Consider the following 27,949-nt stretch of genomic DNA (forward strand, 5'->3'; position numbering starts at 1 on the left):
ATGGACCATTTAAGAAGACATGCGGGTGTGAAAATTATAATGTTTTTGTATAGTATTACATCAATAAATTTTCCACTGCATTTTGATACATAAATAAATGAAAATTCTGCACTATATAATATGGCTGCGTTCATCTAGATAGTGTGCGCAATTACTATTTTTGTTGTTTTCTAACTTTTCTTTGACCTAGCTTTCTTTCTTTAACATTGTATGATTGCATCTTAGCCAATGATGCATATATTCACAAGAATAGTGTTTTGACAATAGTATTTTAGAGGGTGATCTAACAAATTCATACCTAAAAAAAGTCAAAATGTAAGTGTATTTCATATATAAACTAGTTTTACTGGCATAAGCAACATTACAGATTTTTGTATATAAATATTTGGTGAGTGATTATTCATTATTGTATATGTGTTGTTAATTTGATGTTAAGTACGTGTCATTTTAGTTGGATCATTCATTGAAATCATAGTAATCTTAAAAACTCTGGTCAAACTTTTAGGGAAAAAACTTAGATATTACCTCTAAAGCAAACTTATATTGCGGTAAGAGGTATTATTTGACATCCTAAAAAACTATCTACTTGCATTTTTCTTGACCATTAGAATATATAAAAATTCTCCTTCAAAAAAAAAAAAAAATATATATATATATATAAGTTATATTGATTATCAAATTCGCAATTCCAAATTTCAAGTCCAAAAAATTAAAATAAAAAATCTTTTGTATGTCGTCTGTATTTTAATTCCGATGTATATTTATAAAAATCTAGCCCCTAGGGAGCATACGTGTTTATCTTTTCCGGTTTGTGCTAAATTATTGGTACATTTTTTTCCATTATAAATCTTTGACCATTACAATCTATACTTTTTTTGTCGAAAATTTAACCAAATATTCATATTTTGATTATACTTATTGCAAAGAATTAACAGAATTCCACATATAATTAATAACATATTTTTATTATATATTTGTAATAATCGAGGTCAAATTTTATGAACTTCAAAAAAGAAAAAAATTGGGGCAAATATTTTTGAAGAAAAGGAGTTACTTTATCTCCTAGGAGATGACTCTCGAACTAGACTTGGGCACGGGCCGGGCTTGGGGTAATGGCGGGCACGGGCTGGCTTGAAATTTTCAGATTTTGTCCACTAGACGGGATTGCAGGCTTGGCCCGTGTTTTCTATTGTTTTTTGGATTCTTGGTAGTTTTAGAGTTTGGACTAAAAAACAAAGAGAATGAACGTTCGGCCCACGGGCCATATTGGCAAGCTCGTATCGGGCCTGGAATAAATTTCCTTAATCGTGACATCCCACAACCCACCGAGTGGACAACAAGTCGGGCCGGGCTGACCCGTGTGCTGGACTGGCCCATGCCACCTCTAACTCAAACCTCGCCCGCAGCAAAATGGGTAGCAGAACGGGCTTTGAGTTTGTTTAGGCCTGGACTTGGGATATGAGAGATTGTAATTTGTAGGCCCAAGTTATCTTTGGTACATGTCAAAAAAAAAAAAAAATACCATGATGTTTCACAATCTCAATTCTCATACAACTATTTGCATAAATTAAAAAAAAAATTCTCATGTAACTATAATAATGTCGAATCAATATCTCCTAGGCCCTAGCCTCTTATTAGTAGTTACTTACGAATTAGGATCAGATAATTCAATGTAGATTCTAACTTAGACTAATTACAACCAATAATTGCTTTAGGTAGATTCTAACTTAGACTAATTACAGAGGTACTAACATATAAGGTATAGCGACATCAGAAATTCAAACAAGGAATGTGCAGAGAAAACATCATAAAATGCAAACACAAATTGTATTAATCACCTGCACGACTGAAACTAGTACGATTCAACTCCGGTAGCTAGGTATTGTGCATATGATAACCTGGGCGTGGGCGTGGGAGTGGGAGTGGGCGTCGGCTTGACTGAACAAGCAGATGGTGAAGAGAAGAGAACCTGGAACACTGGAAAGTGCAGGGACACAAATGCAACGATTTTATTTCCAACAGCAATCAATTGATATGATCAGACTTAGAACACATATTTGTAACATTTTATCTCAATAAAACTTAACATTACTGGTTAGTTATAAGGCTATTAGATATAATTAACGAATAATCAGAACCCCGGAAATAAACTGATTCCTGTACCATATCCATGTCCATCATTCGGGGATTAATTAAGTCTCCGAATTATTCATGAAAACAGAATGTACCTCATGGAAAAGCCATGAAACATGTACTGCACATAATGCAACAACTATAAACTATGATTCCTTCTAATGAACATTACTGCTCACAGAATAGAATCAAAACTCTATACAGAAACACATGGATGATACATGAATTGGCATATCAGTAATCAGATGAATATGCCAAGGGCCATCCCAAAGCCAAAAAACGCGTAATTTTATCTATAATTAGAAATTTTGCAAGCAAAAGTGTCAAAAAGAAAAGAATGATTGAACATGCCTCAATTTCTTTGCTCCCTAAATTGATATCTGATCCAATGAAGGCATCACTGGCAATCAGTGAATTGTCACTTTCCAAATCAATGAAAACAACACATGAACATCAAAAATTTATCTTATTTTAGCTAATGGAAACAAAATAGGGTACTTTACTTATCTATACTAGGGACTGATGTACTCTTATTCACTTATTCTATCTGATTATTCAACTCTAAACATGTAAATTGTAAGCCATAGAAATGTTTTCCGAATCATTAAGAGAGTGGACGAGCCTAAAAAATCAAGGGCCTCAAAGTATATTTAGACTTACTGTTTCCTTGTATGCAAAGAAATTTCTTATGAATCAATTATACTCACTACCAAGGATGGGACTGATTTTTTTACCAAGCTTGGATTGGCTTGGCTCGGCTCGGCTCATTTGATGAGGATTCTACTTCGTAACCTCAACATCGGGGTTAGTATCCTATCAAATGAGGGGAATTTGGACTTTGGAGGAGGATTTCCCTTAAAAAAAAATTCCCTCGTTTTAAGTGCTTGGGCCTTTGGGTGCGGCCCTGTACAACGGCAGCCCAATGATTATTTATCTTACCAATTAATCTAAAAAAAATTACCAGGTATGGGGTCATCCAGCATAAATTAAAGGTCCCTAGTTCGAAACTTGAAGAATGCATTTTAAAAAGCAAATTCTTTGGGAAAGCCTACAAGCTTGAAGCAATTCTCCATATATATCTTCATTTTCTCATCTATACCTCCCATCAATTCTCCACCGTCACCCCGATTCTCCCAAATTCAAAACTGCAATCAATTTGAACCATAAAATTCCAATTTTCTACTATGATCTCTTTTAGAGAACATGTAAAGGGCCTCAATCCAAAAAGCGAATGGAGCAAATAAATTGAGATATCTCACAAAAACGCAAGTTAATTAGAGAAGATATAACCTAAGGGCCATTTTTAAAAACTTACACATAGCCTCCAACATCCAATCCTTGCCCCTAGCCTATAAATAGATGCCACATTTTCTTCATATTTATCACCTTACCTCTAACTTATTTTGCAAGGAACCAAACAAAAAAATCGAATCAACAATTGTGTATTACACCTAAAATATGTCTTTCCATGGGATAGAAAATGTTGTATGTCCAACCCTATAGAGCCCAAACACGACCAAAAAGGAACTTTCAGTTTATATCAAATTATAAATTATAAACAACCTCCCTCGCAATGTATAGGGCATGATGAATTCTTCACCTAAATACTTACAAATAAGCATAACCAAACCTCACCAAATGATTTACAACACAAAAGTGATGTTTTATTATTTAAAATTAATGTGCACATTTTAACATATGGAATTTGACTCTATTATGAATTATCAATTGTACAACCAATATGACACATCTGTAGCTAAATGTGGATTCAATTTAAGAATTCTAGAACAGCCACTCTACATCATTTCCCAAGCAAAGGCATGCAAGACATCTGTGTATTAAAAATCGATTGATTCATCTCAATAAGGGAAAATAGAATACTCTATCCGTTAAAATATAGTTCCTATTTTCATTTTAAGTGTCCCAAAATATAGTTCTTGTTTCCGTACTTAGTTACATATTTTTCCGTGATTTGCCTAGAAAATCATGTTCTCATAATTTATTTGCATCTTGAAATTAGTTTTTTTTGCTTTGTTTATTCAACCCAAGTGTCATAATTAATGCTCGTTCACCAATTATCTCCGTTCTCTCTCCTAAAATCATCTTTTCTCATGCAACATTTATTTAAATAAACAGGAAATTTTTACTATTCCTTTTAGATTCTACTTACCTTAATTCCCGTAAAAAATTAGAATTAAGAACTATAATTTAGGACGGAAGAATTACATTATAGGTGAAAGCTAACACGGAATTTTTTCGGCACAAACTAAGATAACATGCAAAATCTTGCATTACCTGATGAGCAATTTCAATGGTGCATTGGTGAGGCTTTTATATAAGCTATATTTTTGCCTTCGAAAATGGTGGTTGGAAAATGGAGGAGCAGCTAGCCAACTATAACTTATAAACCCATAAACTTCACGATCCACCGGGCTCTGCATAACTCCAACCATGTGGTCCACATATGACATATCAATAATTCATCCCCCACTGCAAGTCTACATCTAGCCCAAGTCCACAACTTTACTACTTTATAGAACAACAAAGTACAAACAAAACTAAGTTAAAACTACTCCCTACATTTTTCTAAAATTGCAACAGTTTGATTTTTACACTATTTATATATATATATATATATATATATATATATATATATATATATATATATATATATATATACTTCAGGCTAAGGCAAAAAGGCTTTCGCTTAAAACGAACCACTTTTTAGAAAAAGTTGGGTTAGCTCGTAATCAGCTTTGTATATCTTTCGAAACACTAACTTTTACTAACAAATGATCAAAAATATCAATGGTTAAGTTTATGCGTAGATAAAAACAATGCAAATTTCAACAAACAAAATAACTTGTTCGAAAATGCGGACATGGTAGTGTTCTATGGAGGGTTTGAGAATAGGGTAAGGTCCCGTCCTTAAGATTCTCATAAAAAAGAAGAGTTCAAAACCTTTAACAAGTGATGCGTTGAAGTTCCGGCTAAAATGATTGGGAAAGATAAAACCAATTTCAACGCTCATATCACAGCACAATTGTAGTGTAAAGGTCGTAAGTCGGGGAGCGGCCATAACATAAGGCTATTACTTTCACATCTCTCTCTAGAGATTCATAGATATTTAGATCCTGTTGTTTTGTACTTATTTTTAGTTCTATTCAGTTTAATGTTGTTGATGTTGTTATTGTTTATTATTATTTTTGTTGTTATTATCATTACTATTATTATAGTTTTTATTATTCTTGTTGTTGTTATTATTATTATTAATTAAATTATTATTATCATTATTAATATGGTTATTACTATTACATTATTAATTATAATAATAATTTTTATTATTAATAATAACTTTTATTATCGTTATTAATTTTGTTATTGATTATTATTAATATTAACTATTTATTATTATCCATTATTATTATTGTTTTTATTAGTATTATTAACTAATGCATAGGTTTATTTATTTGTTTTTATCTTTAACCAACAAAATAGATTAATATGGTATGGTTAATGAAAGATATTATTCACTAGATGTATAGGTTAGAAAAATCGATAATATTATTATTTAATAATTACTCTATTATAATAACTATTAATAATCCCGTCAAAAAAAACTATTAATAATAATTAGAAATAATAATAATAATAATAATAATAATATAATTGTTATTATTATTATCATCGTTATTATTTCAGTTCAGTTTAGATTCTCTAAATTCAAAAGAACAGTCCTAAAGTAGGAGATTCACTTGCGTGAGCAATCCAGCGGTGCGTTATATGTGTGCTCTACAGGCCGCACTCCATCTTTCTTCCCAACGAGTTCTATTGGATAATATTATATGTAAATGGATAATATTATATTGTAAAGGGTATAATGATACTTTCATAGTCATAGGTTGCAGATATTTTTATTAAAGGCCTATCTACTGACTTATTTACTAAACATCGTACCAATCTATCCATTGTTTCACCCCGTAAAAATTGAGGGGGTGTATTGGATAATATTACATTGTAAAGGGATAATATTACATTGTAAAGGGTAAAATGGTACTTTCATAGTCATAGGTATGTATTGTAAATACTATATATATTGAATGTCAGGTTAACCTATAACAGGTTAACACAATTATTTCCCACACTTGTACAAGTTCATTTTTGATTTGGAAGACGGATACTTCCGGTTCGAAAGGCATGGTTTTAGAATAGAACTAAAAAAAATGGTGTAGAAAAACTCAACTGAAGCAAAACTAAGATAGGAAAGTGTGAGAATATTTATAGTACACCTGGGTGTACCATGCTCATGGTACACCCAAGACTATTTTCTCCAAATGAGCAAAGTGAGCAAAATGAGCAAATGAGCAAACGAGCAATTGAGCAAAATGAGCAAATGAGCAAAATGAGCAAAATGAGAAAATGAGCACACATTTTTACTCATTTAAGAAATGAGCAAACTTGAATGAGCACAAATTATGTAAATGAGCACTGCTCTACACCACCCCCACCATGAACAAACTACTTTATCTCTTCTCCTCCCACAACAATTATAATCCGCCATTAACAAACACCTCAACAATGGTGGTTGATTCTCTCTCCTCCACTTCATAAGTCTTCACTCCGAACAACCAGCAAAAATAAATTGAAGAAAACGAGCAAATAAAACAACAACAAACAAAACAAATGAGCAAAATGCAAAGTACTCATATCTGGGAATTGAAGTTTCAATTTCTAAGTTTTGATTTCGTGATTCCAGCGAGAAAGAAGATCGAACCTCCGGTGGAAATCTGCTTCGCCGGCGTTGAATTTCGCAAAGCAAATGCTTTTCTCCTCGTCAAAATGAGCGAGCAAATACAGTAGGATCCCAAAAGATGAAGGAAGATCCGTCATCTTTCCATGAAATGACGTCATCAATGGTAGGATCTTCAACAAATTGATAAGTCTTTGTCAAAAATGGCGTCGGAATTGACCGTTGAGCGTCTCCTCCAGTACCACCGACAACTTTTTCGACGGCAATTTTATCTCTATTGTCGGAAAATTTAACTTAATATGTTGCTGATGAGGAAGATGATAAGCCTCGGAAATTACGAAAATGCCACTGAAGTTTTGATTAATTACGAAAATGCCCCTGGGTGAACTCGGAAAGTGTACCACTTAGGTCGCCATATTTGCTAGCTCTTTCATTCAATGTGAAAGTTGCCATTGATGAATTTCTCCAAATGAATAACAAAGAGAGTGAAAAATTGATGAAAAAGAGAAAAAAAAGAAGGGTCCCGCTTTTTTTCTTTTGTTGAATTTAGTGGATTTTATGGGTGGGTCCCTCAGTATTTTAGAAGACTACTGCACGACAAACAATGAAACAAGGCGTGAAGTTTATGTTATGTTGTTGATTTCTTTTTCAAATTCAAATTTTTACTTTTTTATTAGATTTTTGGTAGGGCACGTTCCCCGATGTAGTATTGCTAGATCCGTCCACTGATTGCATGTCCCAAGTGAGTTTAGAATCAAACAGTCAAACGCCATTAAAGTCCAATTATATGCATTTGCAAGTCATCCCCCCATCCACCTACCTTTCACTATTTCAGGTGACATAATTAAACACCCTTCTATTCCCCCAAAATTCAGCAATTAAGGACTGATGCCTCCAAGAATAGCAATTAGGAGTGTCATATTTTATCACTAATTCTTTTACTACTAATAAGGTTCTTCGCTTCACTCAAAATGTCTTGGCCTAGCTGTTAAGATTGATGCGCTGTGAACGATAGGTTACATGTTACATGTTCAAATTCCCCCTCTTTTTCTCTGTACTTTGTACTCTGCATTTGTGGTTCATCTGAATTAAAAAAAACAATGTTTTTCGTTTCAATTTAATAAAATAAATTTGTTTAACAAAAACAAGTTCTAGTCTCTTAGTTTTCAAATAGATGCTCCATTTTAACTTGTATATTTGTTGATGCAAAATTTTAACCATATATATACATATATAATTATTTCGTTATTTAAAAAATCTAAAAATTGATATTTTGAAAATATATATCGAGACAAAATTAACATCTTCTAAGTAGAGGTTGTGAATAGTGCAAAAGTAAAATGAAACATCTATTTGAAAAAAAAAAAAGATGAAGTATTCATAAAAAAAAAAACAAGCTAATTTGAGCAAATTGAAGTAAATTCAGCAGCAAACAAGTTGATGAGACCAAAGGGCAAATTATTACAAGTTTTATTTATATAAATTTCATTTCCATACATTTCATGTTTACCAAATAAGTACTAAAAGTCTCCATGTACAACGCTAAATACATATGATTATATGAATATACCTTGTATTTGTCATCATATCATCCCCCATCACCAATTCACTACCATCTAGTATCATCTCCTGCTCCTGTGTCATCACCATTCTATTACTCTTACTTGTTTTTCATCGGCATCCAACTTGTATCTTTTGCCACTCAACCTAAAACAAGGCGCATCATAACCACAACACCCATATTAACTATCGACTTGCAAACACTATCACTGTTGCAACCAATATCAATTTACACCACCGCAACAAGCACCATCAAAATTTTGTAACGCAATAGGACAAACCTATATTCAAATAGGACAATGCTACATCTACCCGGCGGGTAGTTAACCTACTAGAAATAAAGCATTAAAAATTATTAGAACTGATGAATTAGATTCCACTATTTATTTATTTCTATTAGTAGTGGGTTGTTGACCCACTTGGTAGATAAAGTTTTTTCCCTTCAAATCATATCGATTGAGACACTAGTGGTCACTTTTGACCACTAATTTCAACTCTAAATCATTTGTCTCTAACTTAAATATTTAGTCAAAGGTACAAACGTTCATTAAAGTACCATTTAAATTCTATATGGTTGATATCAAAAGTGAATCTAATGCTAGCTCAAGATCTAACTAGACATTGGATTGAATGTTGTTGCAATCAATGGGAGAATTTGCACCTCAATACAAATATGTGGCTAACATCCATATTGAAAGAAATGGATTGTAGATAACTTTGGGAAATTTTAAAGCAATCAATTATGCTAGTTGGATTTTTTTGCAATTGAGATCAAAACACCCTTATTATTTTAGAGTTTGGACCTATATGTGGTTTTAGATTTCCTCATGAAAAGTTGTTGGATGATGAGCACTGAACTTTAGCAATGAATAAGGAAAAATAATCCCTCTGTCCAAAATAGAGTCCTTATTTCTTTTTGTACGGTCTCCAACACATATATTTGACGATCAATATATTTAGTTATATATTATTAAAAAATTTGATATTATAAAACTATACTTTGAGACAAATCTAATAAGATCCCACATAGGTATGTTTATTTTTTTTGTATACATCAATGAAAATATTTAGTCAAAACTTTTAAGTTTGACAACGAAAAATGAAACAAAAACTATATTTTGATACGAAGGAGGATGTATAAAATAAAATTACTCCATCCCTAAGTGACATCAAAATTTCAAAACCACATGTTAACTAAAAAATCATTTGGAACAACCCATTAATCCTCAATTAATTTCCATGTGCCACCACTCAACATTAATTAATTAATTAAAAACCCTAAATAAACATTAAAGGTATTATATTATTTGACTTATTTGTAAAGCATTAACTAAAAGCAATAACCCAACCACTACCATTTTCTTACTTATTAGTTTTAAATTTGTAATTTAAGACAATGTAGGACCTATTTACTTACACTCTGAAACATTAATATTTATAAAATTAGTACTCCTTCCGTTTCACAATATAAGACATGCACGATGTTTAAGGTTGAATTTTGACTGATAATTACTTTCAATTTACATGGATAAAAAAAATGTTATTATAGGATTTTTCATGACGAATCCAAAAGTATAATTTTCATAATTTTTATTTATCATATCATGAAATATATTTATGGTCAAAGCCAATTTTCATAAAGCGTAAATGTCTCATCTATTGAAACGGAGGGGTTATCAATTTCTAAACATCATATATCAATTTCAAATAATTCATTAAAAATGAGTAATTTAGAGAATTTGACACTTCCACAAAAGGATAGTTATTGTCTAATAGTCCAAAACAAGAAACTAAACCATAATTAATGAATAAGGGCTCCATGGTAAATTCACTACTAAGCTTTTAAAAAAACCTATGAAACCAGGCTCTTCCCCAAAATCCAAACCCAAACAACAAAAACAATGAAACACCCCAATAATTATCCTCTTCCTCCTATAACTCCATGAAACTCCTTTATCCCACCACCTTATTCCACCATTTTTTTAATGGCAACAACAACGGCTATATTTCTTGTCTCCCTCACTCTCACACTAGCTTTCATCCCCATTTTTCCCGTCACAGCTACGGTGACGGAACTCAACTCACTACTAGCTTTCAAACACAACCTCAACGATCCACGTGGTGCTTTATCTAGCTGGGATGCTAACACGTCATCAGCTCCCTGTGACTGGCATGGTGTTACCTGTTACTTTAACAGAGTTCATCATCTCCGTCTCCCAAACCTCCAACTCAGCGGCGTACTTTCACCTCAACTTACTAACTTACGCTTACTGCGTACGTTAAACCTTCACACTAATAACTTCCATGGCAATATTCCTCACTCTTTTTCATCTTTCTCTCTCCTCACTTCACTTTACCTTAATAACAACTCATTTTCCGGCGATATTCCGCCGGATATTCTCTCGATTAGTACTCTACAGGTTGTTAATTTCGCCGGTAACAACCTTTCTGGGAGAATATACGGCGGAATTTCTAACAATGTTAGAATACTCGATTTATCGTACAATAATGTCTCAGGAAAAATCCGAACTGACTTGTTTTCCGATGGTTCGAAGATGAGAGTGATTAATTTTTCATTTAATAGATTCTCCGGCGAGATTCCGGCGAGCATTGGTGCGTTGCGATGGATTGAATATTTACGGCTCGACTCGAATGTTTTAGTGGGAACGATTCCATCGGCGATTTTGAACTGTACTTCACTTGTTCATTTTTCGGCGGAGGGTAATTTTATTTCTGGGAATATTCCGGCGACGATTGGAGCAATGCCGAAGTTGGAGGTACTTTCTCTCTCCTCCAACAATTTATCTGGTGTGGTCCCTGCCTCGTTGTTTTGTAATGTGTTCAGTCTTGTGTCGATTCGATTCGTTTCGTTGGGATTTAATGCGTTTAGGGGACTTGCAAAGCCGCCAAATGGGTGTGCATTTAAGAGTGGTTTGGAGAGATTAGACCTTCGTGGGAATCACATTGTTGGCGAGTTTCCAATTTGGGTGGCGGAGATTCCGTCATTGAGGGTTTTAGATCTTTCTGGGAACCTCTTCACGGGGTCTTTCGTTCCGGAGTTTGGTAATTTGACGAGATTAGAGGAGATTAGGGTGGGTAATAATTCTCTTAGTGGTGAAGTCCCTGGTGAAATGGGACAATGTAGGTTGTTGAGGGTTGTTGATTTGGAAGGGAATCAATTTTCTGGTGAAATTCCGGGGTTTTTTGGGAATTTGAGAAATTTGAGGGTTTTGTCATTAGGGAGGAACAGATTTGTGGGTTCAATTGATTTTGATATTGGGAGCATTCAGAGCTTGGAAGTATTGGATTTGAGTGAAAATGAGTTGACTGGAGTGGTCCCAAATGAGTTGCTACAACTCACTAATTTGACCACTTTGAACCTCAGTTTTAACAATTTTACAGGGCAAATTCCTGTAACAATTGGGGAAATGAAGAGTTTAATGGTGTTGAACTTGAGTAATTGTGGGTTTTCGGGTTCGATTCCGACTAGCATTGGGAGTTTGATGAGGCTGAGAGTTCTAGATTTGAGCAAGCAGAATGTATCCGGGGATTTACCTGCTGAGTTATTTGGGTTGCCTAATTTGGAGGTTGTTGCATTACAGGAGAATGATTTACAAGGGGATGTTATTGAGGGATTTAGTAGTTTGGCAGGTTTGAAGTACTTGAATCTTAGCTCCAATTCTCTATCGGGTGATATTCCGGCTACTTTTGGGTTCCTCCGGTCCTTGAATGTCCTCTCTCTATTGGAGAATCGTATCTCAGGGGAAATCCCACCTGAGCTTGGTAATTGTTCAGAGTTGGAAGTGCTTCAACTTGCACGGAATCGTTTGGTGGGCAAAATCCCGAATTCTTTATCACGTTTATCTCATTTGCAGGAGCTTGACTTAGGTCATAATAATTTGAATGGTGATATTCCAGAGGAGATCTCAAAATCCTCTAATTTGCAATATTTGGTGTTGGATTCTAATCATTTATCAGGGTCTATACCAAGCTCATTGTCAAACTTGCTACACCTCGAAATGCTGGATCTTTCATCTAACAATTTGAGCGGTTCCATCCCTGAAAATCTCACCCATATATCCACTTTGAATTACCTCAATTTGTCCTCCAATCATCTCGAAGGCGAGATCCCAAAACCTCTAGGCTCCCACTTTAATGATACTTCATATTTTGTAGACAACAGAAACTTATGTGGGTTTCCATTGAACAAAGAGTGCCCTTATGTGAGAAGGAGAAAAACGAGGAACCTAATATTGTTTATTGGTGTTGCTCTTGCTGGCATTCTCTTCATATCACTGTGCTGTCGTGGCTTTATCATATGCCTCCTCCGTTGGCGGGATAGGCTCCAAGCCAGGGCAGGAGGAGAGAAGAAACCAAGTCCACCGCGGAAAAGCTCAGGTGCTGAAAGGAGTAGAAGCAGCAGTGAGAATGGTGTTCCAAAGCTTGTGATGTTTACAAGCAAGATAACATTGCCCGAAGCCTTAGAGGCCACAAGGCAATTTGATGAGGAAAACGTCCTAAGTAGAGGAAACTATGGTACTGTATTCAAAGCCTCGTTCTCTGACGGAACAGTCCTCGCAATCCGGCGATTACCCGATGGAGTCCTGAACGATCGAGCCTTCAAGAAGGAGGCTGAGTTGCTTAGGAAAGTGAAGCACAGGAACCTCATCGTTTTAAGGGGGTACTATGCTGGTCCACCAGATTTACGACTCCTGGTTTATGACTACATGCCTAACGGAAACTTAGCTACACTTCTTCAAGAAGCATCACACCATGATGGGCATGTACTAAATTGGCCTATGAGGCACTTGATTGCTCTTGGGATTGCTCGGGGGATCGCGTTTTTGCACTCTTTAGAAATGGTTCATGGTGATGTAAAGCCTCAAAATGTGTTGTTTGATGCTGATTTTGAAGCACATTTATCAGAATTTGGACTAGATAGGTTAACAATTGCAGCACCAGTTGGAGCCTCAACATCAACTTCACCAATTGGAACACTTGGGTATGTTGCCCCAGAAGTAGTTTTAGCAGGTCAAGTAACAAGAGAAGGGGATGCTTATAGTTTTGGGATTGTTTTGTTGGAGATATTGACTGGAAAGAAGCCCATTATGTTTGAGCAAGATGATAATATTGTGAAATGGGTTAAGAAACAATTGCAAAAGGGTCAAATATCCGACTTACTCGATCCAGGTTTTCTCGAACTTGACCCAGAATCATCTGAATGGGAAGAGTTTTTACTTGGAATCAAAGTGGGCCTCCTGTGCACTGCACCCGACCCGGCTGAGAGACCATCGATGGCCGATATTGTCTTTATGCTTGAGGGTTGTCGGGTGGGGCCCGATATCCCTTCTTCTGCGGATCCAACGTCTCTTCCTTCCCCTGCTGGGTAACACGACAAAATTAAAGTTGGCCACCCGACCAACTTTGTTTAAAAAAGAATTTATGAATTTGTATTCTGTGTCAATTTTAACATAATGTATTGGTGATTTAGATTTTAGATGTGCTATAGAGTATGTAATTGTTAAGTTGATTATGTTAAACCTTTGATTTTTTTGCAAGTTGGATGACTCTAATGCTGAGATATGTGACACTATATTAATTTCAGTTTCCTGAAAATTGAACCCGGAAATTCAGCGGGTGAAGATTGCACGTAGCTTTTCTTAGATAATGCTAAGAAAAATGAGTTAAGTTATCTATTGTGTATCATCAATGCCTCGATGGGGTGAATGCAGGTGCAATTAGAGTAGAATTGTGAATTTGAGGTTACAAGTCTTACAACTATCAAGTTATAAAGGATTGATGTTATCTTTTTCTGCCATTTGGTGTCTATTTCGTCCCCAAAGCTAAACTGGTGTTTTATACATATGGCAGTTCATCACTTCATCTTGAAACTATTGGTTTCTTATAGAGGTGATCATGGGCCGGGCTGGGTTCGGGTCGGGTTGTGGCAAAAAATTGCCCATTGGTTGGGCCGGGCTGGGCCTAAAACCGGGTCAAATTTTTGTGTACAAGACCCGCTATTTCGGGCCTAAATTAGCGGGCTTTTACGGGCCAAAACGGGTCGGGCCAAAAAATAGACTATAAAGTCGTTTTTGGCTTGCCCAAAGTCCACCCAAATCCAAAAAAATACGGGCGGGCGGGCCTGCGGGCCGAAAATTTCTGCCCAAAAACGGGCCGGACCAAAATGATCACCTCTAGTTTCTTACCGAACCATTATTTGTTTTCATGATATGTCAATGAGACCGAACTAAAGAATGTTGTTGATTTTGAAACGTAGGACTAGTTTTTTCTTATAATTAAATGTAGGACTAGCCGACTAGTTAGTGCATGGGACATATAAATAGAGCTGATCAACTAGGGTTCGGGCCGACCCCAAAATTAGCGGGATTTGGACAACAATTTTTGGCATGTGGTTTGGGTCCGACCCGATTTTCGGTCAAAAAGTCGGACCACAGGAAACCTATAATCGCAAACACAGTCAAAATTTTGACTCGACTCGGCTCGAAAATGGCCCGAAAGCCAGCTTGGCCTGGCCTGAAATAGCGGGCTTTGGCACAAATATAATTTTTGTACCATATTATATCTTTCCTCTGTTTCGTTTTAAATGCAACAAATGAATATTTTATATCTCACAAATAATACCCTTTTGTTTCATTTAAAACGAAACGGAGGAAGTAATACCATTCTTCTCCTATGAGTCTGTGACTAGTTTTTGTATACCAACTCAACTTTTAATAATTTTTTATTACTAACAAACAATTCTCAGTGTCAGTGTCAATTTCTTTTTTACAAATACCCACTTTTTTTAGTTAGTTAGTTAGTGTTTAGTTTGGTATTCCTTATACAAATCTAAATAAAGAAAATTTCATAAAATAGATTTTTAAAACAAAGATAAAAAAAAACAAAATTATCTGTCGAAATATTGTAAGTTTGTAATATTTTTAGTAATAATATACATTTTATTAATAACACAAGGTATAAATTTTAGTAGTAACACATACGCCTAGTGTATGTATGGCCCACATACACCTAGTGTATCATTGACCATTGTAGCCTTGTAGGTGTAGCCTTTGCGGGTTTCACATGCTTACCGAAACTGATATCGGGGGTGTTTGGGGGAGAGAGTTTTAGGGTGCGTTCTGTTCAACTTAAAAAATTAAGTTTCAGGTCCAATAAGTTCAGATAAGTTCAGATTAGTTCAGATAAGTTCAGATAAGTTGCAATAAGGTCTAATAAGTGCAATAAGTTCCAATAAGGTCTAATAAGGTCCAATAAGTTCCAATCAGGTGCAATAAGTTCCAATCAGGTCTAATAAGGTCCAATAAGTTCCAATCAGGTCTAATAAGGTCCAAATAGTCAATGTTTAATAAACATTTGTATTATTGTCCACTATTTTGTTATTCATAATTTCATATCACTATTAGCGGATTATGTTATTATTAGAATTTTAATTAAAGTACCACAATGATTATAGAGTATTATACTTGTATTAGTGTATTATTTTATTATTTATTTGTATTATGTCTATTATTTTACTATTTATTTGTATAATGTCTATTATTTTATTATTCATATTACTATTAGCTGATTATGTTATTATTAGAATTTTTTATTAAAGTACCATAATGTATAGTATTATACTTGTATTATTGTCTATTATTTGATTATTCATATTGCTATTGAATAATATTATAATCATGGTCAAATAATTAAGGTTAACAATAATAATAATAATAATTATAATTACAATATTTTGCAATTCGTCTTTAAATAACTAGAGATAACATGTTTTCGTTACTAATAACTATGAAAGATATAAATGTTATCAATTGATTGCTTCATTATCGATCATCACTGGAGTATCTTTCTTCATCGGAGTATCTTTCTTCATCTTCTACGTTTTCTTCATTTTTTGATTTTCTACTAGTGTTTTTGTCCTCAATGTTTTTCATGGTCAATGTTTTTGTCTAATAAGGTCAAATAAGTTTCAATTAGGTTCAATAAGGTCTAATAAGTTTCAATCAGGTCCAATAAGGTCTAATAAGTTCCAATCATGGTCAATAAGTTCCAATAAGGTCAATAAGGTCAATCAGGTTCAATCAGGTCCAATAAGTTCCAATCAGGTTCAATCAGGTCCAATAAGTTGAATCAGGTCCAATCAGGTTTAATAAGTTCCAATAAGTTCAGTTCAGGTTCAATAAGTTCAATTCAGATAAGTTCCAATAAGTTCAGGTCCAATAAGTTGAATAGAACGCACCCTTAGAGAGAGTTTAGAGGTTTGGAGAGAGTTTAGAGTTTTGACCAATAAAAACTCTAATTTGGGTGTTTGGTGAGAAAGAGGATTAAGGGTGCGTTCTGTTCAACTTAAAAAAATTAAGTTTCAGGTCCATTAAGTTCAGATAAGTTCAGATAAGTTGCAATAAAGTCTAATAAGGGCAATAAGTTCCAATCAGGTGCAATAAGTTCCAATCAGGTGCAATAAGTTCCAATCAGGTCTAATAAGGTCCAATAAGTTCCAATCAGGTCTAATAAGGTCCAATAAGGTCCAAATAGTCAATGTTTAATAAACATTTATTTTATTGTCCATTATTTTGTTATTCATAATTTCATATCACCATTAGCTGATTATGTTATTATTAAAATTTTAATTAAAGTACCACAATGATTATATAATATTATACTTGTATTAGTGTCTATTATTTTATTATTTATTTATATTATGTCTATTATATTATTATTTATTTGTATTATGTCTATTATTTTATTATTCATATTACTATTAGCTGATTATGTTATTTTAGAATTTTTTATTAAAGTACCACAATGTATAGTATTATACTTGTATTATTGTCTATTATTTGATTATTCATATTGCTATCAAATAATATTATAATCATGGTCAAATAATTAACGTTAACAATAATAATAATAATTATAATTATAATATTTTGCAATTCGTCTTTAAATAACTAGAGATAACATGTTAAATATATAAATAGTAAAAAAAATTTGTTAAATTAATTATCATAAGAGATAATTAATAATGATTATTTTATTAAAGGATGAATTTTAATAATTATTACTTCATAATAAATTTTGAGGGGTAGTATTTACGTTAGGGGTAATATTTATATTACTAATAGTCAATTTTTTTGTCTAATAAGGTCAAATAAGTTTCAATCAGGTCCAATAAGGTCTAATAAGTTTCAATCAGGTCTAATAAGTTTCAATCAGGGCCAATAAGGTCTAATAAGTTTCAATAAGGTCAATAAGTTCCAATAAGGTTCAATAAGTTCCAATCAGGTTCAACCAGGTCCAATTAGTTGAATCAGGTCCAATCAGGTTTAATAAGTTCCAATAAATTCAGTTCAAGTTCAATAAGTTCAGTTCAGATAAGGTACAATAAGTTCAGGGCCAATAAGTTGAACAGAACGCACCCTAAAGAGAGTTTTGTACCGAAAACTCTGATCAAAACTCTCTTTTGAAAAAGCTAGGTAGAGGAGCTTTTTCATGAGAGTTTTGGAGAGAGAAAAAACAAATGACTATTTTGTCCATATAATTAATACTAAAATTTGTTTTTAAAAAAAACATATGTCCATAAATGTCATTTTACATGCTCTAAAAGTACAAAATTCTAAACAATCAGCTAAGTGTTACCAAACACCTTTACACAACAATTATTTAAATCAGCAGTCAAATCCTCTGAACAAAAAAGTAATCATCTAACCACAAACTCTAAACTCTAACCTCTAACCTCTAACCTCTAAACTCTAAACTCTAAACTCTAATCACCAAATAGGGCCATTGTCTTCCTTGGATTTTCTCTTCCTGATATCCCTACTCTTCATTTGGACAACACAGGCAAGAAATTTTGTACCATCTCAAAATTTGTACTTGTATAGTTATATGATATACAATTTGATAATTGAGGATTAAAGTTGCACCATTATATAGCAGTAATAGTAAGCAGTCAGATGCATTTGTCATTAGTCTATATATTCTTGACTTGATTGAACATGGAAATTGACTTTGAATGGAAAATTACGAATATAAAGGACATAATTTTCTCCTCTTACACATACTTTTCGTGTAAATTTTTATGTAAACGAACAAAGAGAATACTATAATTAGTAAATTAGTTGTTTGAATTATATTGATTTTAGATTTAGGAAATATCTCTATTATATAAGCCAAGGGAGGAGGTGTGGTGTCCTCTTTTGAAGTGACTAAAATACCCTTAATGATCTAATTAATGGAATGAAAAAAATTACAAAAGCAAATCATTTAAAAATTCTCATTCCAACTTGCCATTTAAAACAGGTTTAAAATGGTATATGCATCAAATATTTCAATCAAAAATTAAATGGACAAAATATTTATACCTTATAAAAAAAGATGGCATACATAACGTGCACATGAAAAGTCTGAACATTCACTACCTTTGATACTCTTTAATTCTTTAATTCAGTTAAACCAACTCATTATTTTTGTTCTTTCTGTTCAATATTCATTCACAAAAATCAATGTTAACAATCATTCACAACCTTTTTATTTAATTTGTTTACATTAGCGAATTAATATATCTAAATTCATCTAACTGTTGAATTTTTCACATTTAAGTTTAATCATAAATAAAATACGAATGTAGTATGTAATAGAATAACAAAATTTGAAATTAACGCACGCATCGCGTGCATATGAAGGCTAGTATCTCATTGAGCTAGGCACAATCAACAAGAAGTTCGATACAACGATATATTATTTCTTTTTCCCATTTGATAAAGTTTCCCTTTGTGAATTTCTTGCATTTGTAGGCAATTGGTGAATTCATATATAGTGCGTATAATGACAATCATGACTATATGCACATGTGCATTTTAAATAACTCTTAGGGCCTGTTCTTCCCAGCTTATTTTCAGTTCAGTTCAGTTCAATTCAGTTCAGTTAAGTTCAATTCAGTTCAGTTCAGTTCAGTTCAGACCAGTTCAGTTCAGTTCAGCTCTTGACAATACTTTTAATTACTCTCACATATCACTATTCATTTCAATTCAGTTCAGTTCAGATCAGTTCAGATCAGTTCAGTTCAATTCAGTTCAGTTCGATTCAGTTCAGCTGTTTTATGCCGAAGAGAACAGACCCGTATAGTATCATGATTTAGTTATACTGTTAAATTGGCAATAATCTGATACTATGTTTATCTTAAGCATAATATATTATAATCATGAATGATTTTCATATTTCGACATGTACATCCTCTCTTCTTTATATTTTTGTATGCTATGGACGCCTGTCGCGCTCCTATATATATATACTAGAATTTTTTGCACGCGATGCGTGCTTGAATTTGTTTCGAAATAGAAACCCGATTTTTTCGGCATAAGAGTCAAAATTTGAACAGTAGACATATGAAATATAATTGTTTTTAGTTGCAAAATTTAATTGGTTTAGTTTCTGTCACTTAAGTCTCTCACCATTATTTTTGTCTTTTTTTTTTTTACTTTTCAAAGTAAATTCTATGAACAAATAGAAAATTTTATTGAATTTATTTATGATTTATAATATTATAATTTTTTAGTTGATTTTTGAATTAAGTACAATACTAAATTCTAAACACTATAAAAAAGTAAATATTTTTTTCCTTGTCTAACTTCTAAATTCTGATTTCACTACAAATACACCTCTATTTTTATCATGACCCCATTAATTGTGAATGGTTCTAGAGAATAGTGATTTTAAGTAAATTTTTGTAAATGTGTTTGTATGTATTGACATTCTAGGTTATTAGTTTAGTTTGTATGTTAATTTAAATTTTAATAAATTTCCCGATTATTTGAGTGATTTACGTGATTTTATAATGTGATTTTCTCAATTGTATGAGTGATTTGAAAGTTTCTTCTTTAAGTGATTTGTGAGTGAGTGTTGTAAATTAATTTTCGGTAGTTTTCTTAGAGTGTCGATTTTGATTTTTGACATTCCTTTTGTAATTTAGAAAGGGAAGGGGGGCAAAATAGGCATTTCAAAAGAGGACACCATTGCTCACCCCTTCCCTTATATAATAGAGATTTCATGTTATTCGGTTAAAACTTAAAGAATGATATGACACTTTCAGAAGGTACATGTGAAACATTAAAATCATATCAATAATTATTTGATATTGAGGTGTTGGAATAGTGACATCACTTCTCGTTTCGTACCTTTGAGGCTAAGGGCCTGTTCTCCCCAGCTTATTTTCAGTTCAGTTCAGTTCAGTTCAGTTCAGTTCAATTCAGTTCAGTTTAGTTCAATTCAATTCAGTTCAGATCAGTTCAGTTCAGCTCTTGACAATACTTTTACTCTCACATATCACTATTCATTTCATTTCAGTTCAGTTCAGTTCAATTCAGTTCAGATCAGTTCAGTTCAGTTCAGTTCAGTTCAGTTCAGTTCAGTCCAGCTGCTTTATGCCGAAGAGAACATGCCCTAAGGATCAAAACTCATGAAGCTCATTTGAGGTACTCCCCTTATCCCCCTCAAATGAGCCCTTTCATCCCACGTTAAAAAGAACTGTTTTACACTTCTACTTCTATATCTAATCAAAGAGCCAACACAAACATTCATAAATTATTATTTACACTATTTGAGTTTGCTAGACTTGTCTCTTATCAACTTCATCCAACCAAATAAGGAACCCTACCCGTCTCCCGTACTATCTCCTTCTCCCATTTTCTTTATAGGGTCTTTAATTTTCTTGGCCATCTTGGTCGAGAATGGTCTAATTTCTTTGGAAATTAGACTATTTTCGACCCTTTTCCTTAGATTTTAGCGTAATTATGTTCTTTCACTAGAGGAAAAAAACAGAAGGGCTGCGCAAGAAGGGCTGCGCTTTTGATAAAAGCGCAGCCCTATTTATGAAGGGCTGGAAAAGCGCAGCCCTACAAGGTGAAGGGCTGCGCTTTTTAAAAACGCAGCCCTTCAATGAAGGGTTGCGCCTTTAAAAAAGCGCAGCCCTTCCTAAGGTGAAGGGCTGCGCCTTTTTAAAAAGCGCAGCTCTTCACCTTAGGAAGGGCTGCGCTTTTTTTAAGCTAGCGCAGCCCTACTAGCTGTTGGGGTATTTTTTTTTCGATACTTACTATGCACGTACATGCGCGCCCATATTTTCTCTTTCCTCTTTCCCTCTTTCTTTCACCTTCAATTTTGTGCGAAAAACCTCCACCACCACCACCCATTTTTCGAGCCCTAATTCTCACCACCACCACCACCCATTTGCGAGCCCTAGTTCTCACCACCAAGACCACTTTGCGCGACCACCACTACCACCACCACCACAACATTTTGTCTCCACCATCACCACTACACACAACATTATTTCGTGCGAAAAACTCCACCACCACCATGTGCGCCGCCCACAACATTATTCTCTTCTCTTCTCTCTCTCTATCCATCACCACTACCTTTCTTCTCTCTCTTCTCTTCTCTTCTCCACCATTTGAGTGGTTAATTAGGTATGAATTAATTTTTGTTTTAAGTTACTTTTGTTTTTCTTAATTGAATTAAATGATTAATGTGCAATGTGGGTTTTGTCAATTGTAGGAAGAAGAGGCTAAGGAAGGCAAATAAAGTCCAAGTACTCTTTTCTCTTCATTGCTCGTCGTTGGTGTTAAGAGGTAACTACTTTTAACATGTAGACAAAGTTGATAATTTATTGAATGTATATGTATTTTTTTAATGTTATATAAATATTATTTGTTGATATGAGATTGTATGAAAACGCAATGTGATTTAGCTATATATATGAAAATATATAAGTAGTTGTTTGAATCATCATCATATATGCCTAGATACCCGTTCAAGACTTACTCATTAGGGGTAAGTCTTGAATAGTCCCCGGTTTGGGACTGTTCTTGGACGTTTGATCTCACTTAGGTGGTGAATGTGTGTCTTCTTTTCAATTCTGAGGAAAATCTTGGCTTATCGTTTCGCTACATTGTTCTCTGGGTACATATGTAGATAAGCAATTATCTACATTGTGTACTTGGAGAACTGTAGGGAAATGCTGCCGGATTTTCCTTAGAATTGAAAGTTGGCATATATTCACTAGTGAGATTAGACGTCCAAGGATGGGTTAGGTTGGAGTGATAAGGACCTTTGACTGCATGCATACAATTGAACATGTGACTATCTTAGCTTGTTGTATACGTGTGTGATTTGAATATGTGAGTGTATGTGTACTTTAATAATGATTGATGCATTATAATGAATGTTGTGTTTAATTATTAGAGGTGGTCTTCTTGAATGAGATGGATCGTACTTGGATGTATGGTAGTCGTGAATCGATTGAGTTTGTGAATGGGGTCTCGGAATTCTGTAGAAGTGCATTAGAATATCAAACATCCTCTGGAGCAGTCGACTTTTATTGTCCTTGTTTGGATTGTAGAAATGTGAGCAAGGTTAGTAGTATACATGTGGTTAGGGAGCATGTATTTCGCCGTGGGTTTAGGCCTCAATACCATGTATGGATTTGGCATGGTGAGCAGGGGAGGTATATGGGAAGCTCTGGATTAAAGAATGATGTATGTGAAGAAAAAAAGAAGGATGATGATGAGTTAGGGGATGAGAATTTGGATGATGAATTTGGAGATGATGATAGGGATCGGGTAGACGAGATGATACACGAGGTTGAAGATCAGTCGTGTAGACGACCTCGTATTTTTGAGTCTATGTCTAAGGCTGCTGAAAAGCCGTTGTATCCAGGTTGTACAAAGTACACCAAACTTTCTGCGGTGGTAACACTGTTCAACATTAAGTCGAACGCTGGTTGGACGGACTCTAGTTTCACATCGTTGTTGGAAGTTTTAGCTGAGATGCTCCCTGAAGGAAATGAACTGCCAAAGTCGTACTATTATGCGAAGAAGTTGATGTGTCCTTTGGGTTTAGAGTACGAGCGGATACATGCTTGTCCTAACGATTGTGTGCTTTATCGTAATGAGTATGAGCATTTACATGAGTGTCCACGTTGTGGATTGTCGAGGTACAAGCGTGAAGGAGCTGGAGGTAGTGAAGGACCACCAGCCAAGGTGTTGTGGTATCTACCCATAATACCTAGATTTAAGCGCATGTTCTCAATGAAAGGAGATGCGAAGAATTTGAGGTGGCATGCAGATCGTAGGAAGAAAGACGGTCTGCTCAAGCATCCGGCTGATTCGCCTGAGTGGAAAACTATCGACAGGGTGCATAAGTCATTTGGTAATGAGGATAGGAATCTGAGGCTTGGATTATGTACGGATGGCATGAACCCTTTTGGCAATCTCAGCTCGCAGCATAGCACATGGCCAGTAGTTTTAGTGGTTTATAACTTGCCTCCTTGGTTGTGCATGAAACGCAAGTACATGATGTTGTCGCTTCTTATATCGGGGCCCAAACAACCTGGAAATGACATAGATGTATACCTTCAGCCGCTTGTTGAAGATTTACAGAAGATGTGGAACGAAGGAGTGTTAGTATTTGATGCGTATGCTAATGAGATGTTCACTCTGCGTGCCATGCTTTTTTGTACTATGAACGATTATCCAGCTTATGGGAACTTATCTGGGTATAAGACTAAAGGAAAACAACCTTGCCCGATTTGTTTAGATGACATGAAATCTACACACCTTAAGGGCTGCAAACATGTGTATATGCGCACACGAAGGCTCCTCAGCCGCGACCATCCCTATCGGTTTAAGAAGAAGGCATTCGATGGGACGGTTGAAGAAGAAGTTGCTCATAGACCATTAACTGGTACTGAAGTTTATAATCAGGTGAAGGGCATTGAAACAGTCTTTGGTAAACCTGCTAGTGAGGTTGATAGACCTACAGGATTATGGAAAAAACAGTCCATTTTTTGGAAACTCCCATATTGGAAAGATCTAAAGGTCAGACATTGTTTGGATGTCATGCACATAGAGAAGAATGTTTGTGAAGCTATTATCGCGACACTTATGAATATTCCGGGTAAGACAAAAGATGTTAAGGCGTCACGACTTTACTTGGAACAAGAGGGGATTCGACCAGAGTTGTGGGCTCAGAAAAGGGACGGAAGAAGAAGAAAAGAGGGGAGGAAAGGGTTGATGATGATGAAACACAAAAAGTAAAAAGGTGGAGGATTCGAGAGAATTATTTGCCACCAGCTTGCTACACGATGTCGCGTGCAGAGAAACGGATTTTTTGCGAGTCATTGTATGGCATTAAGGTCCCTACTGGCTACTCATCGAATATGAAGCGCTTTGTTACCTTAAATGGTGAGTTGAAGTTATCGAGTATGAAATCGCACGATTGTCATGTCATGATGCAAGTATTCTTACCGATTGCAATTCGTGGGATACTTCCAAAGCATGTGAGGCACACCATTACAGAACTGTGTTCATTTTTTCATTCAATCTGCAGCAAAGTCCTAGACCCGTCGACCCTCGATTCCTTGCAGACTAGAGTAGTTGAAACTCTATGCAAATTTGAGATGTATTTCCCCCCTGCATTCTTTGACATTATGGTCCATCTCATTGTCCATCTAGTTCGAGAAATTAAGCTGTGTGGTCCAGTGTTTTTGAGGTGGTGCTATCCTTTTGAGAGATATATGGGAACTTTGAAAGATAAAGTTCGTAATCCTGCACAACCAGAAGGTAGTATAATTCAAGGGATTGTGGGTGAAGAGATCAGTAATTTTGTGGCTGAGTATTTTGCTAGTGTTGATCCTGTTGGACTTCCGACATCCCGACACGAGGGCAGACTTGAGGGCAAGGGTACAATTGGTTCAAAATTGATCACACCTTCCGTAGAAAAGCGTAAACAAGCTCACTTATTTGTATTGCATCACGTACCAGATGTCCATCCTTATTTAAGTGAACATATGGAGGAATTACGTGTTAGCAATCCTGGAAAAGGAGTGAGGGCATTGACGCAAATGCATAACAAGACTTTCATTGATTGGTTTCATAAACGAGTACTCAATGATTTGGATGAAAGTGTTCCTGAAACAGTCAAGTGGTTAGCATTTGGTCCTCGTGAAGCTGTACGCTCTTATGAGGGTTATGATATTAATGGGTATACTTTTTGGACTGAACGTCAAGATCTCAAGTCAAGATCGCAACAAAATAGTGGTGTTTCACTTGTGGCGTCGTCTACACAATATGCAAGCTCGAAAGATAAGTCGCCTGTACATGCTGAAAGCAACTACTATGGGCGAATACAAGAAATCTGGGAGCTGGACTACTGTACTTTTAATATTTGCCTCTTGTGTTGCACGTGGGTTGACAATAATCGCCGTTGTGTAAGAAACGATGATCCTTGCGGTTTCACCCTTGTTGACCTTAGTCGTTTACGTGAAACTGAGGAGCCATTTGTAATTGCATCACAAGTGAAGCAAGTATTTTTTGTAACTGATCCTGCTGATCATAAGTGGTCAATTGTTGTACCTGGTAAAAGGAGTATCCTCGGTATTGGTGATGTTGATAATGAGGAAGAATATGATGCATTTGAGGACCTCCCCCCTTTACCTATCCTGAAATTCGTGTGGAAGATGATGTAAATATGTCGGAGAATTATATGCGTGTAGATCACACGGAAGGGATACATGTACTTGAGGATCCTAAGAAAAGGCGGAAGCTCAATGAATCATGAGACATAAACTCAGGTGTGTGTAATTTCTCCAATTTTTAGGCTTCAATTTCTTGTTGGTTGCATTTTGGGAACGAAAAGGCCATTTCCGGCCTATTTTGGCCTATTTTGGCCTTTTCGCTCCCAAAATGTACTTATGAAGTGATTTAACCTCAAATTCTTTTTGAACATGATATATGATGTATAATGTAACTAGTATGTAGATTTTTAGGCTTTAATTTCTTGTTGGTTGATTTTGGGAACGAAAAGGCCATTTCCGGCCTATTTTGGCCTATTTTGGCCTTTTCGCTCCCAAAAGTACTTATGAAGTGATTTAACCTCAAATTCTTTTTGAACATGATATATGATGTATAATGTAACTAGTATGTAGATTTTTAGGCTTTAATTTCTTGTTGGTTGCATTTTGGGAACGAAAAGGCCATTTCCGGCCTATTTTGGCCTTTTTTGGCCTTTTCGCTCCCAAAATGTACTTATGAAGTGATTTAACCTCAAATTCTTTTTGAACATGATTATGATGTATAATGTAACTAGTATGTAGATTTTTAGGCTTTAATTTCTTGTTGGTTGATTTTGGGAACGAAAAGGCCATTTCCGGCCTATTTGGCCTATTTTGGCCTTTTCGCTCCCAAAATGTACTTATGAAGTGATTTAACCTCAAATTCTTTTTGAACATGATCATATGATGTATAATGTAACTATATGTAGATTTTTAGGCTTTAATTTCTTGTTGGTTGGATTTTGGGAACGAAAAGGCATTTCCGGCCTATTTGGCCTATTTTGGCCTTTTCGCTACCCATGCCCGCCCCACCCCCCCACCCCCTTGCCCACCCTCCTCCCCACCATGCTGCCCCCCTTCCCCACCTGCTGACACCCCCCTCCCCCACCGCTGCCCACTTCCCCCCTGCCCCCACTTCCCCCCTGCAGACCCCCCACTTCCCCCTGCAGACCCCCCAACCCCCCCTGCCCCCCTTTCCCCCCTGCAGACCCCCCTAACCCCCCCCCTTGCCCCCCTTTCCCCCTGCAACCCCCCCCTAACCCCCCCCTGCCCCCCCCTTTCCCCCTGCAGACCCCCACACCCCCTGCCCCCCTTTCCCCCCTGCAGACCCCCACACCCCCGCCCCCCCCCCTTCCCCCCCTGCAGACCCCCCAACCCCCCCCCCCCTGCCCCCCCCCCTTTCCCCCCTGCAGCCCCCTAACCCCCCCCCCTGCCCCCCCTCATGGAAAGAGGTCCCCGAGTCTTTGAAGAAGATGATTTGGGAAGATACTATGGTAAGATTCGCGTATACTTATTTAGAATTTTAACACTTTGGTTAAATATACTATGTAATATTGAGTAATTTGTGATATGCGTTCTTTGTAGAATCAATTCCATATTCCAAACGATGAAGCGAAGAAGAATCTGTTTCTATCCGCAGTTGCCCAAAGGTTCCGAGACTTCAAGGCCAAGCTAGTGTCGGGGTGGATCACGAAGCGGAGAAAAGTCGGGGGAACAAAGAAGAAGAAAATCTACGACGGGGAAGCAACACCTTCTTCTGAGGCTTCACTGACACATCATTCGAGGATCCCTCCAAGCTTCCATATCAGATATGGAGGCATATCACAGCTGAGCAGTGGCATGCATTTGTTGCACAAAAAACAACTACCCCAGAAGTTGTTGTAAGAATTTTTTACTAGCTAAGATTTATTACTTCAGATCCAATATTATATAACACCATATCTAACCTTTGTTTATATTTGTGTGTTTCAGGCAATTCGTGAGCAAAATAGCGCGAATGCAAAATCTAGGAAGCACTACCACCATCTGGGTGCTCATTCGTATGGTCAGGCGAGAGAATCGTGGATGTATGACCATTACCCCACGCTTGCGTCGACCACGAC

At 35.6% G+C, this 27,949-nt stretch overlaps 1 protein-coding gene across 1 annotated transcript; it reads left to right on the top strand.

The window, feature by feature from the left end:
• Window positions 1-10,305: 10,305 nt before the first annotated feature.
• Window positions 10,306-14,047, top strand: LOC104887710 (probable LRR receptor-like serine/threonine-protein kinase At4g36180). Its single transcript, XM_010672425.4, has one exon. The coding sequence runs from the start codon at window positions 10,429-10,431 to the stop codon at window positions 13,831-13,833; it is 3,405 nt and encodes a 1,134-aa protein (XP_010670727.1). The 5' UTR covers window positions 10,306-10,428; the 3' UTR covers window positions 13,834-14,047.
• Window positions 14,048-27,949: the final 13,902 nt, after the last annotated feature.

This window comes from Beta vulgaris, chromosome 1, assembly GCF_026745355.1.
Source record: "Beta vulgaris subsp. vulgaris cultivar EL10 chromosome 1, EL10.2, whole genome shotgun sequence".
Taxonomy (NCBI): Eukaryota; Viridiplantae; Streptophyta; class Magnoliopsida; order Caryophyllales; family Amaranthaceae; genus Beta; species Beta vulgaris.

Bases quoted from the DNA above. Each gene is read 5' to 3' on its own strand.
- LOC104887710 (XM_010672425.4), top strand. From the start codon at position 10,429: ATGGCAACAACAACGGCTATATTTCTTGTCTCCCTCACTCTCACACTA.